Genomic DNA, 16,231 nt, shown 5'->3' on the forward strand with positions numbered 1-16,231 from the left:
TCGTGCCAAAATCATACACAGCACTGTCTTGATGTATGATCGATGTTTTGAACTTTGTTCCATTTATTACTTGTCATCTCGCCAATCCATGCCATATCTTATCACATCCTGCAAATTGTTACAGTTTTAATCCCCGATTAACTGTTCTCCCGCCCTAATTGGCTAAAAATTGATTAATCAAACAGAATCGCAAACGTTTTTCGCAAATGCCTAAGTGGAGACCGATCTCCGGATTGGGCGAGAGGGGTGCCATAAAACCCTTCCCCTCTCGTAACCTGGCTCCCGAACCCAGATATGGTTATGACGGACTGGTTCCTTAAACTTTTTCAAATCAAACAGCGCGGCAAGTGCTTCGAAATACGGTTCCTTGGGTGTCGGACCTTCAAAACCCGAGTGGCGACTCTGTATTTTGCGAGCGCTTGCTTCCCCGCTCGCGCTCCCTCAATCTGGGCCCTCCGCGTCTCGGAATCCGAAAATTCCGAAGGGCACGCTGCCCATAATCAGCCCATGTACTCCGTGGCCGTCTTCCTCCCGCGTCATGTATGACGTCCCCCGAGGCGGTAACCCGAGCGTACACCCCACACATTGGCTTGAAGGCCAAGGAATCCTAGGCCTATAAATATGAAGGGATGCACATTGTGAGAGGTATGCTTTTTGCCCTAGCTCTAGACCTAATTTCCACCCCTAAGATCTGACTTAATCATCGGAGGGTCACTGGGCTAATGGAGCCCTAGTGACTTGCTGCAGGTCACGTCGCAGGAGCAGCGGAGCTGAGGAAGAAAGACCCCAGCCGGGATCTTGGCCTAGGTCCCATAAAACCCGAACCCCTACAATGTCCAATCAGAAAAAATGACACAGAATTAACTAGAGAACAGAATTGGCTCACATTTTTATTTTTTATTTGGCAATGCAAGGTGTCCCGAGCCAGCTTGCGCGCATCTCAAACTAATCCCTACAGTCCCTCCCACAACCGTTTCACATGTTTATGTGTGAGGGTGAGGTAGTTCCGGAAGTTATTGGTAAGGAGAATCGAACCTAAGACCTTAAGATGAAACAAACACCTAAGTCACAGGCCAAGATCATTTGGCTAACCCCTTGGCTAACATATTGTTGTGACTTGCATATCAAAATTATACACAGAAATTCAACTTTTATACTTGACTCGATATTGTCTACCTACCCCAACACTGAAGCTGACAACTCATGTTAATAAGTACATGGAATGGAACTTAGAAGCCCTATAAACCAACTAATTGAATGAAATACATAAATGATCAAAAGGGTACATACCTTAATTTTTTGTCCCAAACCCTGAATTCTCAGTTTTATTCTACAATCTAGAGTACATCAATACTTATAACCACTGGACTTTTCCCTCAATAAATAAACAATTCAAAATTACAATGAATATCCCAACCTCCACCTTCAACTGGGAAACAAAAACCATAAAATGAACTGGTGGAAGCGTTGATTACGCTGATAGAAATGACACATAGGCTAATTACTAAAATTACAGGTTACCATGATCAGAAATTGGTAACAAAAACAAACAACAATGCCTATTCCCCGTGGCATTAAGGCCTCGAGATGCTTAACCAATGGAGTAAGCGATTGTCTCCACCTCTGTGGGGCGCCAAAGGGTCTTCTGAGCACAAAGTAATCCTTCATTGTCCTTAGAGTATTTGAAGGGGATCTCCCAATGCATACTTTTCAGCAAGCTCTCCAGCTCATTAATGGTCTCAACTTTATCGCGAACAATAAGTCTTCCCTCAGGTCTTAGAATCCGATCAGCTTCAGCAACTACAGCCATTAAATTGCACCTGATGTACACATTACATCAGTAACACGAGTGGTAAGTATTCGAAACAAAGGAATAAAGATTTTTCACTTGAGAAAGGAAATTCGAGAATTGGGAAAACGCACTTCTTTTGAATCTTGGAGAAGAGATGATCCGCATGCAGAAGATCATAAGATCTTGGATAGGTGCTAAATGATTCGCACCAATCGTGGTAAATTCCAAATAGACCTCGTTCATAAATTATGGGCAGCGTATCTGGAGAGTCTACTGGGACCACGTTCATGACCCACACGTTCAGTTTTTTCAGAGCAGCAGCAAATCTGCAACGATTATCCACTTTATCAGAACAATAGACAAGACATGAAATGAAACTAGGACATAGACAAAGGAGTAGTAGCAAGTTAGCGACAAACAGTGGAGATTATGCCTGAAAACCTAAGCAATAGCTTCCAAAACCAAGCCCAGACTGAAAGTATGAAGCATAGAAAAATTTCATGGAAAATTATGCCACAGAAAGCATTTCATTTATAAAATAGGAGATTACAGCACCCCCGTAGTGAATGCAAGTTATTTATTTGATTGCGCCTTCGAGGAATATTAGTTTCTCCCTCCCTCCGTCCCACTATGTTGGTCCTATGTGAGGTTACCAAATTTTTAAGAGATAAAATTAATGATCTCAAAAATTCAAATTTTAAAAGCATTTATGCCCAATTTTACCCTTTGATCATAAGTACTCTTAAAGGGTAATATTAGAAATCTTACTAGGAGGGAAGGAGGGAATACCAGAGAAAATGACATGAGTTTGAAAGAAAACCATGCAATTAATAAGTCACATTTCCGATTCTTTATAAAGCATGAGTACTTAGCCGGAAGAACCGCACCAGTGTCAGATACTTCTCAAACACTGACAATCTTGAGACAGTCACCAGACACGTGTCTGACACTCGAAGTACAATTGTCCCATAAACTTTTGTTCTGTTCACTAGGACACTATGAAAACACTCACGGACACTCACGGGGCACATCATGGGTGTCAAATGAAATGGTGGTATAGCTAAAACATGTACCTAAAGTTTTGGGTCCTCGTTTTCTTGGAAACTTAAGGAGGGTGTTGTCTCCAGGCCGTGCCTTGTGTACGTATCTGTGCTACTTAGCTGACTGTAACACTTGGGAACCATAAATTACTTTGCTTACCCTCCATAGATGGAATTCATGTCCATGACATTCCTTACTTTAGACCAGTTAATCTCCATTTCAGTAAGATATGACTTAGTCACCACACGATTCCAGTGTTCGTAGTCTGAACTGAAATCCTCAGGAGCTGCCTTGCCATAAACTCCAACCTGTGAACTCAACAACCAATAAGGAGGTTTCTCCAATCTCGCTGACCATTGTTCTGGCCACTGGGACCCACGTTCCGATGCATCAACTGGCACTCTGTGCATACATGCTTGCAATGGGACATTCCTTCACACATCAAATGAATCAAAATAATTGTTTTTAGGTGTATCAATGATTCAAAATTAGCAGCAGAGGAAATGTTTCTGGAATGAAATAAGGAATGCATATAAAAACATACGCCAGTTCCAGAAAACCCAAAATGTTCTCCAAATGCAACACAAACTCCCACTCTTATTTTGCATTAATATAACAAGTAGTAAGACAAAATTAAGCCCTTCTCAAATTGTGCATTTCTCCAATTGTGCAACAGCACCACCAATTCCAGGGAAGCCAAACAAATTAAGAAACAAGAAGAAAAAGATTGTGAATAAAAAGAAAATGTACCAGGCTGCATTTGGATCATCAGACTCTTGGCAGAGAGGCGGTTCATTTTGTGATCTTTTCTCATAACATTCATTTGATGTGGGTTTCTGATATATTGCTATTCCTACTTTATTCACTTTATCCTTGGTTATTTTTACAACGTTCCAGCACATTGACTTTGTTAGTTCCTTCATGGCTGCCAACAATCCCAAAAAACATTGGACACTTTGTCAGCAAAAACCAATCCACCCACTTCAGGAAAACAAAGAAAGGTGAGAGCGTAAGAAATCATCTACCTTGCCAAATCCCAGCATCTTCAGCGCCTGTCTGGTAAACAGGCGTGGCAGACCAGATGAAGAAACCGCCAGGTCGCAGTACACGATTTAGCTCTAATAGCAGTTTACCTCCTGCAGTTTTTAGCATCAGATGAATTTCCAAAAATAGAAGAAGAAAATAAGGAAACTTGACGATATAATTTTTCCTAGGTCTCAATTGTAAGAATCATAAAATCACTACCATAAAGGACACCGCCACATATGTACTAGTAATATATATGTCAGTCTTGGCTATTCAACTCTGCAATTGAATTCCCATGACACTTCACTCTAAATTATGAACACCAAGTACAATTTACAATTTAGATGACTAGCTTAATTTAAGCATATATGACTTGAACAACTTATTTGCTCATATATCTATCCACATAATTTAATTTAATTTAATTTAATAGGTAATTTGCACATTCACTGAACAACTTATTTGCTCATATATCTATCCGCATAATTTAATTTAATCGGTAATTTGCACATTCATAACTCAAAAAATTCTTGGCTTGACATGTTTTTTGTTGAAACACTATTCTCATGTGTTGTGGATGACATGGTGTATGATGTTTGCAGATGACATTGTCCTCGTAGATGAAACCGCTAGAGGTGTTAATACGAAACTAAAAATTTGGAGGGAAGCATTAGAGTCAAAGGGTTTTCGAATAAGTACGGAGTAAAACTGAGTATATGGTGTGCAAGTTTAGTGGTACAAGCAGTGCGCACGAAGAAAGAGTGATGATCCTAGACCAGGAGAACTAAGAGTGATCATTTTAGATACTTAGGATCAATCATTAGTAGAGATGGAGAGATTGCCGATGATGTGACCCATAGGATTCAAGTGGGGTGGCTCAAGTGGAGGAGCACTACTAGTATACTGTGTGACAAGAGGGTACCCATAAAATTGAAGGGAAATTCTATGGAACAGCCATTAGACCAGCGATGCTTTACGGGACAGAATGTTGGCCTATTAACAAGCAACAGGTGAACAAGATGAGTGTAGCAGAAATGAGAATGTTGAGATGGATGTGTGATAAGACTAGAAGAGACAGGATTAGAAATGAAACGGTTCGTGAGATGGTAGGTGTAGCATCCATAGAAGAGAAGTTGAGGGAAAATAGGCTAAGATGGTTTGGACATGTCTACCGTAGACCAGGAGACGCAGTAGTTAAGAGAGCAGATATGATAGCTTTGGGTAGCAATGCTACGGAGAGGGATAGACCTAAATTGACATTAGATGTTGTGGTACGCAACGATATGAGTATAGTAGGTTTGTGTGAACAAATGGCTCTTGACAGAGCTCAATGGAGGAAAAAGATTCATGTAGCCGACCCCAAGTGATTGGGACTTAAGGCTCGGTTTGGTTTGGTTTGGTTTTGTTTTGTTTTTGTAGTTTGTTTGTTATTTGTAAAAAACATACAATGGATATCAACATAAATAATTTGGGTACATATAACTTATTCAAGGTAATTCAGTAGTTAAATGAATACCCTCCAAAATATTTCTGGAGCTGCCACCGGTAATGGAGTTGCTGAAAATGCAGTAGCCAATGAACAAAACACCACACCAACAAATAAATAAATAAGCATAAACAATTAATCTTTCAGATTCAAAATTTTCCTGCACGTCTTCAGCTTGGATTAGCTTAAGGTTGTCTAAGCGGCAATCTAGAAAACTGACAACAATCTTAAAAACTAAGTAATCAGCTAAAGAAGCACGGACACAGCCACCAGTACGGATAGGAACACAGATATGGGACATGGTAATCCTAAAAAATGGGAATAGGGACACGGCATGGGACAGAGAGAAACAATGTGTATCTAATCTGAATTTAGTTCTGTCGCATACAAGCAAAAAGAAACACACACACACACACACACAAAAATCAATACTCTAATTTAAGCGAGGGTTTTAACAGGCTGAACTTTTTTGACTTTGTAATCTTTATCTTCTGATTCTTAAATATCATAATTGAACCCGGAATAAGTTTTCTAAATTATAAATTGACCCCTGCTACGCTGCCCGACGTGTCACCCAGTGTATCACCTTCTAAAAACTAATAACTCTAATAGGCCACGCCACTTGGCATGTCCCATGTGCGTCTCTGGTGTGCCACCTATCCCCGGCATAACCAGACGAATAGGGCAATGAGCTAGGTGTGTTTTTGGTGCTTTAGTCTGACGAAAATACCTTCAATATGCCAGGGGACCCGACACCGGGCACAATGCACAACATCGAAGACTCTGCCTGGGAACAGAAGCCTCTTAGTGCCCATCACAGCAGATATTGCAGGAATTCCCCTTTCAAGTGCAAATTGAACTTGAGCTTCATGTTCATCCTTTGGTGCCAATGACATGGTGAGAACATTTCTATCAAAGAGATAGCCTCCAAAGCTAGCAACGCCACATCCCACATCCAATACCACACGGGATCGCTTTCCCCAGGCAATATCAGGCAGAGACTGCAGAAACAAGAACCGTTTAATTAAAAAATGGCAGATTATGGTAAGCTGCGCTCATAAGAACTCCATCGCAAGTATTCATCACTATAAGGGAACCATGAAAGGAATTAAGACAATTGAACCCTAAGAATCAAACACTAGGGAAAATTCCAATACGATCGTGACTTCTAGAATACTACAAATGATACATTCAATTCCCCATGGACTCGATGAGAAATATATGCTTAAATCATCACAAGTGAAAAAATATAAAACGTGTTTCTTTACTGAAAAGGAAATAGAGATATTCACAATATTTCCTCCGCATGATGTATTTACCCTCTTCCTCTTTTTCACTGGCCTCTACACACTAAAAAGTAGACCAAACCAGTTTCACAATGGACCCTCAGCTTCTAAATTTCCTGGATGCTCAAGATTCCCGAATGCGGAGGAGGGCTTCTGATGCAGATCAGACGGCTGAGACGAAACAATTGATTTAGGGCTGGGATGGTGAAAGTCGTGATGAGATTTGGAGTTGAGCTGAGTGACAGAGGGAGGCGAAGGGGGTACGGAGAGGGAGGGAGGGTAGGTGGAGAGAGGAATTATTGCGTAGGGATTCGTCTATAGGAGTGTTCTGTTTGTAGGTTCTTGCTATTTTTACAAATTCTGTTAACGGACTCCACAGCCTCACTTTAGTTGAAAGTTTAGGAGGTGTAAGTATCCAATAACAAAATTGCTATGGTACAGCATTTGGTGCACACCAAATGGACACTGCCTTCTATAGGACCCACTTAGAGATCTCACACAAATGATTGGAGCCGCTCAACGTTTTCAAAACATTTTTTTAAGCATCCTTGTAAAAAATCAACCCCGTTTGATATCGATAAATGCTTGATCGATTCTACACCCAATTTGTTGACAAGAAATTGGGCGTAGAATCGATTAAGTCTTTACCGATATTTGACGGGGCTGAATTTTTTCAGGACTACTTAAAAAATTGTTTTAAAAACATTGAGTGGATCTAATCATTTGTGTGGGACCCCTAAGTGGGTCCCATAGAAGGCGGTGTACACTTGGTGTACACCAAATGGTATACCCATAGCAGGTCTCATCCAATAATGAAGTACAAGGGCTGTATCTTAAAAATGATCTAAGTATAGAGAGTGCAAGTAAAACTTCCCCTATCATATATTGCACTATTTGCACTATTTCGATTTTTTTTTTTTAACAGCTTTGTAGTATTTCAATACATAGTCATATTTATACTTAGTATACACAGAGTAAATTCATAATTAGATACAAATTCATATTCATTTTATATCATATAACATATGTAATCAAATACATTTCTAAACTTATATACGAATTATATTCATTTATCTTGTACATATTTGTTCATATGTTAGCACATTGTGCAAAAAAAATGGCACGAATAAATAAATATGCATATGAATACTTATTTCAATAATATCTAAATTTCAATTTATTCATTCACACCCATATTAACATACATATATAGAACATGTTGAAGACAAGAATATCTTTTGTGTTATTAATTGGTTATTACTTCAGCGCCAATTTTAACATAGTTACATTTTAATATACACTAAATGAGTTGAATACATTATAATATGCATAATATCTGCATTTATACTGTATTTATACTAGGAGACATATTAGACCGAGTTTTTTTAAAGGTCTACAACGTTATGATCATAACTAGTAAAAAATTAAGTGCATTATGGTCAGATGTGCACCCACAATCAAGTAGTATAATTGTACCACCAAACACTACTTAGATGCATAGTGTATGTTCTACACATGTACCAAACACTTTCACAGATTCTGATTACAAGTTTTTCATAATCCAAAATCTTCAGCAATAGTCTAGAATCTTTAATCTACCAAAATAATCTACACCAAACACCCTCTTAGGATAGCACCTACAATAGTTTTGAGTTATCTAATGCAAGAGGTCACCCAGAAAAATCATTTCCCAACACAGTACTATTGGTGCTTCATTGACTATTATTAACCTATAAAAACATATCAAAACACAACGCTGAAAGACATTATCTATTTCCCTTCAATGGAAACCTTTATAATACAATTGAAAAGGTAGTAGAGTAAACCTGTTGTATAACATCAATGTAATGAAGAGCACCATGCTTAAACTGTGTCCCACCGCCGGGAAATGTAAGGTAATCGCCGCTAACTTTGACCCAATTTTGATGCCCTTTGACTTGTGCGAGTTTGGTATGGGGAACGTTATGGTACCATATCTTCAAACAAATATGCAAGATCTATGAGTAAGAAAGGATGGAGAAAAAAATTAGGAATTGAACAGAACATGAATTGTAGAGAAAAGCACTATACCTTTTCCCTGCTAGTCGGCCACTCAATAGGGCGTTGGTATCCTTCGGGTAGAGGAACAAGGCAAGTAGGAGGTTCCTCCGGACAGTGCCTCTCCCTATGTTCATAGTGCTTAGTTGTTCTAAGGTTCCTAATTGCTTGCAAATTATCAAGGCACGGGATGTAATCTGGCCCAGCAGTGACATTGCAAAGTTTCCAATTGTATACAACTTCTCGATTTGGTTCTGAAGACTTCTGTGCTTCCTTTTCATTCTTTGACTCGACTGCCTGACTTGACCATGCCCCATTTTGAGTTGTAGTTTCATTCAGAAGCTCTGACTTTGCCCCAGAAGGAAACACCTCGTTCGGAACCAGATCTTTAGCCTCACCATCTACTTCTATTTGACCGTCCGCTTCATCCCCATCTTTTTTGATACCTGTATTCTCCTCTGATTTCTTCTCGGTCTCATCTGAATCAAATTTCTTGTCAATTTCAGTGTTCGGTTGACTACCAGAGTTATTGATACTGTCTGTTCTCGTCTCCCCAGCTTCAGAATCTCTGTCCACCATCTTAGAGTCCCCATCTTCAGTTTTCTCCTCTCCATTTTCTATTTCTGTTTTAGAAGCATCTTCAGACTTAGGCTTATTTTCAGGATTCTCTTGGTTTCTCTCTGCAGCTTTGTCACTTGTGTTTTCAGGAGTGTTTGAGTTTTGGGAAGTACTATTCTCCTCCTGTGCTTTTTCATTGCTGTCCCCTTTTGTTGCATCCTCGGGTAAATCCCCAGGGTTATCCTCAAACTGCTTAGGAATGCTCTCATTAGTCTCACTGCTGGGGTTGCTCTCATTGCTCTCACTCACTTGTTCCTTCACCTCACTTTTGCTATTCTGAGAGGACATGTCTACATTTTGAACAGGAATTACAGATGACGAAGTCATCATCCATACTCCAACTAAGCAAAGGGCCACAAACACAACAAAAGTCACTGTTGAACAGTAACTTGATGGAGACTTTTTACCGTCAACCCTAGAGTATTTACCTAATGCCATGTTTATCACTGCCAATTTTTCATAAGATGTTTACACCTGCAGTAAACAAACAATCAGATGCATCTCATGCCAATTAGAATCCGAATGGAAAACGTTTCTAGAAAATAGAGCAGTAGGATTTAAGTCCAAACAAATTTAGCAGATTGTCACATTATAACAGCACAAATATGGATCCACATTAACATTAGGCATGAGAGAAGTTAGTCATCAAATTCTCATCCTTGAACATGACAAAACTAGTTGTCAGCTATTGTACTGCCGAATAGCATCATCTATTAAGTATCAAATTTCCAATGCACAACTTCTCTTTCTGCTTAAGAATACTTGGGAAACATTTTCCAATGAACCTACGATAGCCGAATCATCAACAAATTAATATTAAATATATTTCTAGACCATTTAGACACCAATTACGAAGTTGTTCTCCCAAAGGGATTCTAGAAATTCAATCATCAACCTGAAGAACCATGCAGAGTAGAATACAATGCCTTACTAGCCTAAGCCCTCCTTTTTCTTCTGGACAGATTGTTTAATGCCCTTTTTAACCATGGATGACCGGCAAATGCAACCATAAGAAAAAGTGATAGGATTACTGTTAATGAAAATTATACGGCAAGGAAATATCTTAATTGTACAGGCAAGGTGGTAAAAAACTATGTGAACTCGTTCAATTAACTGTGAGTCTGTCAGACTTGTAGACTTATTATGGCCCTTGACAAAGCAAAATGGCTAAAACGGATCCATCTAGTGAAACCCAATTGATTGATAGTTGATACACAAGCCTTAGTTTGGCACTAAAATATGCCTCATTCAGTAATCTATCCTTTGTAAGAGCTAGGGTGAGTTCATGCTATCGTCTAAACACTATTTTGGTATTTTCGGTATTTTAGTCCAAAAATACCTCTACTCAAGACAACTCATTTCCTTTACTTTATTTTGGTATTTTCAGCGGAAACAAGTGGTATTTTGGAGTCTATCCGAAGATAAAAAAAAAAAAAATTAGCGTGAACTCACCCTAGTCTAGTCTAGAAATTGTCAAGTCAAGAGGATTAGGAAAGAATGGAAGGCAGCCCGTGTGTCTTATGTGGAGGAATGCAATCAATGTACCTTTGAGGATGCCAATCCAGGAACCATACTCTAAAATCGGCATTTTTGTTTCTTTTTCATTTTGGGTTACAATGGGAACCTTTTGTGATTCCTCTTGGAGACGAATCCTTTTTAAATGCCCCAATAGCTACAGCATGGCATATGTCCTGTCGGGTCAGGTCATTTACTTCCCACAAAGAGGCCAAACCGAACGGGGTTTCATGACATCTACCCACCGCAATTTCAGTCGAATCAACACAACCAAACCGAACATTGTAGATTCCCACAAACCCATCTGCATAGCTTTCTTAGGCAAATTAAATAATAATAAAAAAGACAAGAAAACAAAAATCAGTGGCCTATTTTTAGCTCAAAATCATTTTGTAAGAGATAGAAATCAAATTTAACAACAGGAAGCAAATAAACAATGTAAAACATCAGATATGCATCAAATTACGGAACAAATGAGTGCTAATCAAAACCAATTGAAACGAATCGACAAGGAATAAATGATGATAGATCTAGTCTACAGATGACAATGAGCTGAAGTTACCTCTATTTTATGATAGTATAGGATAGATCTGAGAGGAGAAGAAGGGTTATCGGTCCATTTTGAACCTGGGAAAATGTCAGAGAGAGAGAGGGAGAGGGAATTGAGAGTGGAAACAGAGAGGCAGCAGAGAAGAGGATTAAGGTTTCTGTATACTTGTATCAGAAGGGATTCCTGTTGCGTAATTATGTCAGAATCTGATACCTAATACTATCTATGTTTAGTTTCATTTTTTCTCTTTTGCTATTTTTAAATTAAAAAATTAATTATTTTTTGTATAATTTTTTAAATTTTTTCGCACCGAAGATCTCGATTAATACTTTAATTTTATGTAAAAAAAACTTTAATACTTTAATTTGATTGAAAAAAATTAAAAAATCATATACAAAATTAATTAATTTTTTAAGTTAAAAAATGACATGACTTCGTGATGGACTCTGTTATTTTGAGTTTCTATACGAGAGAGAAGGTATTTTTACCCTGAGAATGCGTGTGTTGGTATGAGAGAGAGAGAGAGAGAGAGAGAGAGCCGTGTATTAGGTGGAGATGGTTCGGAGAGAGAGAGAGAGATCGCCGTGTATTAGGTGGAGATGGTTCTGGAGGAGAAGGTTTGAAGAGAGTTTATACAATGATCCAAGGGCAATTGGGACTACTTTTTCGGTGTTCATTTTGGCACGCTTTATTTTTTATTTTCTCTTATTAATTTATTAGATTTTGATTTTGATGTAACTCGACGAAAAGAACCGAAACAAATATGAAAATATAACCCATAATTAAAAAAGGTAATTCTAAAGAAACAGACATCGGCCACAGATCAGTCATGCCGACAGTCATGCAGGACCTACTCCGAGCCCCACACGGATGATTCGAGCCATTCAATAATTTTTAAATAAAATATCGAGTGGGCCTGTGAGAAATCAGCTCCACCCGACTGTGCGCGTACTTGATTCAATTTTTTCATTTTTGAAAAATCGAAAAAAATTGGAAAGATTGGATTAAAAATAAAAAGATTGGATCGAGGCACCTACACATATCGGATGTAGCTGATTTCTAAAGAGCCCACTCGATTCTTTATTTTAAGATTATTGAACGGCTTGAATCATCCGTGCGGGGCTCGGAGTGGGCCCCGCATGGCCATTGGTACGCATGGTCGGTGGCCGGTGTCGATTTCTATAGCAACGTCCATTAAAAAAGACTAATGATATAGGTACCGACGGCTAGGGGAAATCATACCGACCCGCCGCACCAGGCCGTCTCCGGCCACCGGACGGCCGATCCGAACCGTCCAAAAATTTTAAAATAAAAAACCGAGGGGTCTTTCGCGGGAATCAACAGCATCTGAAGTGTGTAGGGTGCTTGATCCGAGCACCCATTTTTCGTGTATATAAGAATGCTTAATCCGAGCACCCCTTTTTCGTGTATGTATATAAATATCTATATATTTACAGTCATTTTCAAATAAGGTGATCCTTATTTTAGTTAAAATAAAGACCTTTCTATTTCTCCCATTTTTCGTTTGAATTTTGATGATCCAAGCCGCTCAATATGTTCAGAACGTGATTTTAAGGGTATCCACGAGAAATCGGCAAAAAAAAAGACCGGGAAGGTCTTCATCTGAGCAGTTTTAATTTGAACCGTTTGATAAAAAATAAACAAAAACTGCTCGGATGAAGCCATTCCCGATCTTTTTTTTTGCTGATTTCTTGCGTGTACCCTTAAAATCACGCTCTGAACACATTGAGCGGCTCGGATCATTGAAATTCGATCGGGAAAGGGAGGTCCTTATTTTATTAAGTTAAGGTGGTCCTTAGGAGAATGGGACTCTATATATGTATATATATGTTTGATCCGAGCACCCATTTTCCTTGTATATATGTATATACACGAAAAAAAGGGTGCTCGGATCAAACACCCTACACACCACGAATGTCGTTGATTCCAGCGTAAGACCCCTCGGTTTTTTATTTTAAAATTTTTGAACGGCCCGGATCGGCCGTCTGGTGGCCGGAGACAGCCCGGCGCGGCCAGTCGGTACTCATAGCAGTACTCATTAAAAAAAGAGAATTGATTTTCATACTTCTTCTTTTATATCCCTATTCTATTTTTTGTCTTTTAGTTAAAAAAACACACACTTTCAACATTAAAATACAAAAAAAAAGTATAAATATCAAAAAGAGTAATGTGAAAATTACCATCCTTAAAAAAATATTAAAAGACCAACTTTTCCAAAGGTAAGAGTCTTTTTCTTATCCAATTAATTTACAACCACACACACTCACATACAAATACACAAACTCCTCTCACATCTCACATGAGGAGTGAGGCCCGCACTCCTCATGTGAGAGGGGTTTATGTGAGGTTGTAGAAGAGTTGTTTTCTTATCTTATATTTTATGATTATATTTTTTATATTCTTCTCATTAACCAGAACAATGTGGTGTAGAAATCATACCCAGATCTAGTAAAAATTACTCCTTCCGTCCTATTTTCATCGTCCAATCTTGAAATACTATAAATTTAAGGAAACATTATGATTATCTTTTTTAAACTTTACATTTTCAATAATACCCTTGAGTGATTTTTAGGAGTTGATGGAAACCAATTTATGGCGCCAATAAGGGACAAAAGTATGCCCCCAATTTGAATTTTGTTGGTCATTCTCTAAATTGGAGTCAGAAACTTGGGATTGATATCCTCGTAAAAATGCCAGGGGGGCTGCTGTCACGGCCCAGGGAGCCTCGCTCCGGGCTTGGTTCGACGATCGGAAACGTTCACTTCGTAGAGCTCGTCGAGTTGAACAAGTGTTTATAAAAATCAGTTTGATCGGATATTTTAAGTGCCTGATCGGAACCTTTTTGTCTTGAAACGAATGGATCCGAAACACTGGATCAAATCTACTAGAACCCATTATTGGCAAGTTATATGTGTTCCGATCAGACACTTAAAGATATCTGATCAAACTGATTTTTTGCATACTTGTTCAACTCGACGAGCTCTACGAAGTGAACGTTTCCGATCGTCGGACTAAGACCGGAGCGGGACCCCCTGAGCCGGGACAGCACGCTTTGTCCCTTAAAGGAGCAGCAGCCCCCTGAGTCCGGTAAAAATGGTATACCAAATTTAAAATTCAAACTTCCTCCTTTCAAATGTCAAATTTGAGAGAAGGGTAAAATGGGAAAAATAAATGATTTTGTACCTTTGTCTTTTCAAATGGACAATCTTTTTGGGACAAAAAAAAGGAGAATTTTGGACAAAGAAAATGAGACGGATGGAGTATGAGAAAAACTCCAAAAGGGGTTTCAGTTTGCGTCGTATGTGTGTTTTTTCCGACTCAATTCGATGATCACAATTGTTCACATTTTAGAGTTTGTCGAGATAATTAACAATTTCAAAAAATTACAACGATCAAATGTTGATTAATATTCTTTCAAACTACATTTATCTCAAAAAAAAAAAATAGTGGATTGAAAGCTATTTATCTCAAAGATAAATGTGTTTCGAATTCATACTAACCCTTATTATTAAATATAAGTTTTAGCATGATTGATGTTCTTAACAATGTCATAATAGTAAACCATTTTTAATTGGTAACCTATGTCCGAAAAAAGCCCAAAATTGCTTAAATTGAGTTACTCAATCCCGGATGACACTGTGGTGCGGGACTAAAATGTGAGCCGTTGGATTTTAATCCAACGGCCTCGAATAGAGAAGCCAAAAAACTCTCCAAGAATTACACTTTTCCCCCTCACACTCACACTTTCCCCCTTTTCTTTTCATTTCACGGCTGAAACTTCGAACAGACCAGAGAAATAGAGAGAGAGGGCGAACTAGAGGGACGAACGAACGAACGAACGAATGAAGACGAACGAAGAGGAGAAGAAGATCGAAGAAGAAGAAGACGAACGAAGATCCACCGAGGTATCTCTCTCCCTCTCTCGGACAAAAAAAAATGAAAATAAAAAATTTGGATCCTTCTGGTTTCTCAGAAATTAGGTTTTTTGCCTTTTCGGACGAACGACGAAGAACGAAGAGGAGAAGAAGAACGAAGACGAATGGTCAGCATCCACTGAGGTCTCTCTCGAAAAAAAAAATATATGGTTAGGGCTTTTTTCATCCATTCGAAATCGGCAAAAAATTAGGTTTCCGATTTTGTTTTTCTTCTGATCTATCGGTGGAAAGTTGGAAGATGGTGGCTTTGGGTAGTAAAAAGGAGTGATTTTTCTTGTTTCTTAAACCTCCTGTGCCTACTTGCTTGTTTCATGAGATTTCCCAATCCTAGCATTTACCCTCAATTTGTTTTGATTTGGTTATTTTCATTTCTGTTTACTATCACTCTGGTTGTTGGTTATACTGGAAAAATGCGAAACCCGATTAAGGCTGCAGTTCTTTCCTATATAGCTAAGGGGGTTGTGTCCCTGCATCAGTTTTGCTGATGAGCTGGACCAGTTGGGTTCATGAGTTGTGCCGTTATAAAGCATTAGTTTACTCTCCTGACTCTCAGCATCATTAATATCGAGTTAATCAAAATCCACCCATTGAATAAAATGTGCTTTCTGATCGCAGAGTAGTATTTCACAAATGGTTTTCCAGTTCTAGTTCTGGTTTTCACGTAAAGAAAGAGAGAGTTTTGCAGGCCAGAACTTACATGCAAAAATATACACCAGAGTTTTTTTTTTGGGGGTAGAGTTTGTTACTAAGATATAGGATACAAATGTTTCTTGATTGCTTCAGTAGATTGATGGGCAAAATAAGTTTGGCTAAGAACAAAAACTATATGAAAATGCAAATGGGTTTGGCGAATCTGTTATTTTTAATTTGGGAAGATCCCTCCAAGCTAAAGTGGATTCTATCATTCAGAATGGCATGTGGAAA

General features: G+C 38.6%; 1 protein-coding gene across 2 annotated transcripts; it reads right to left on the reverse strand.

The window, feature by feature from the left end:
- Positions 1-1,241: 1,241 nt before the first annotated feature.
- On the reverse strand, positions 1,242-11,990 carry LOC131303611 (probable methyltransferase PMT26). Of its 2 annotated transcripts, XM_058330562.1 has the most exons (10): positions 11,364-11,565; positions 10,832-11,113; positions 8,702-9,760; positions 8,458-8,607; positions 6,076-6,346; positions 3,859-3,969; positions 3,584-3,758; positions 2,993-3,265; positions 1,924-2,118; positions 1,242-1,820 (listed from the first exon to the last, which is right to left on the reverse strand). In XM_058330562.1, the coding sequence occupies exons 3-10, from the start codon at positions 9,722-9,724 to the stop codon at positions 1,592-1,594; spliced, it is 2,427 nt and encodes an 808-aa protein (XP_058186545.1). In that variant the 5' UTR covers positions 9,725-9,760; positions 10,832-11,113; positions 11,364-11,565; the 3' UTR covers positions 1,242-1,591. The 2 variants fall into 2 exon arrangements, with proteins under 2 accessions (XP_058186545.1, XP_058186544.1); XM_058330561.1 differs by lacking the exon at positions 10,832-11,113 and having other exon boundaries at positions 11,364-11,990.
- Between the last annotated feature and the right edge of the window lie 4,241 nt (positions 11,991-16,231).

Source organism: Rhododendron vialii, chromosome 10a (assembly GCF_030253575.1).
Source record: "Rhododendron vialii isolate Sample 1 chromosome 10a, ASM3025357v1".
NCBI lineage: Eukaryota > Viridiplantae > Streptophyta > Magnoliopsida > Ericales > Ericaceae > Rhododendron > Rhododendron vialii.

Coding starts and splice junctions, on each gene's coding strand:
- LOC131303611 (XM_058330561.1), bottom strand. CDS start 9,724: ATGGCATTAGGTAAATACTCTAGGGTTGACGGTAAAAAGTCTCCATCA. Junction 6,347..8,457: donor ACATTGATGTTATACAACAG/GTTTACTCTACT, acceptor TTGTTTCTGCAG/TCTCTGCCTGATATTGCCTG. Junction 2,119..2,992: donor ATGAATTCCATCTATGGAGG/GTAAGCAAAGTA, acceptor TAATCGTTGCAG/ATTTGCTGCTGCTCTGAAAA.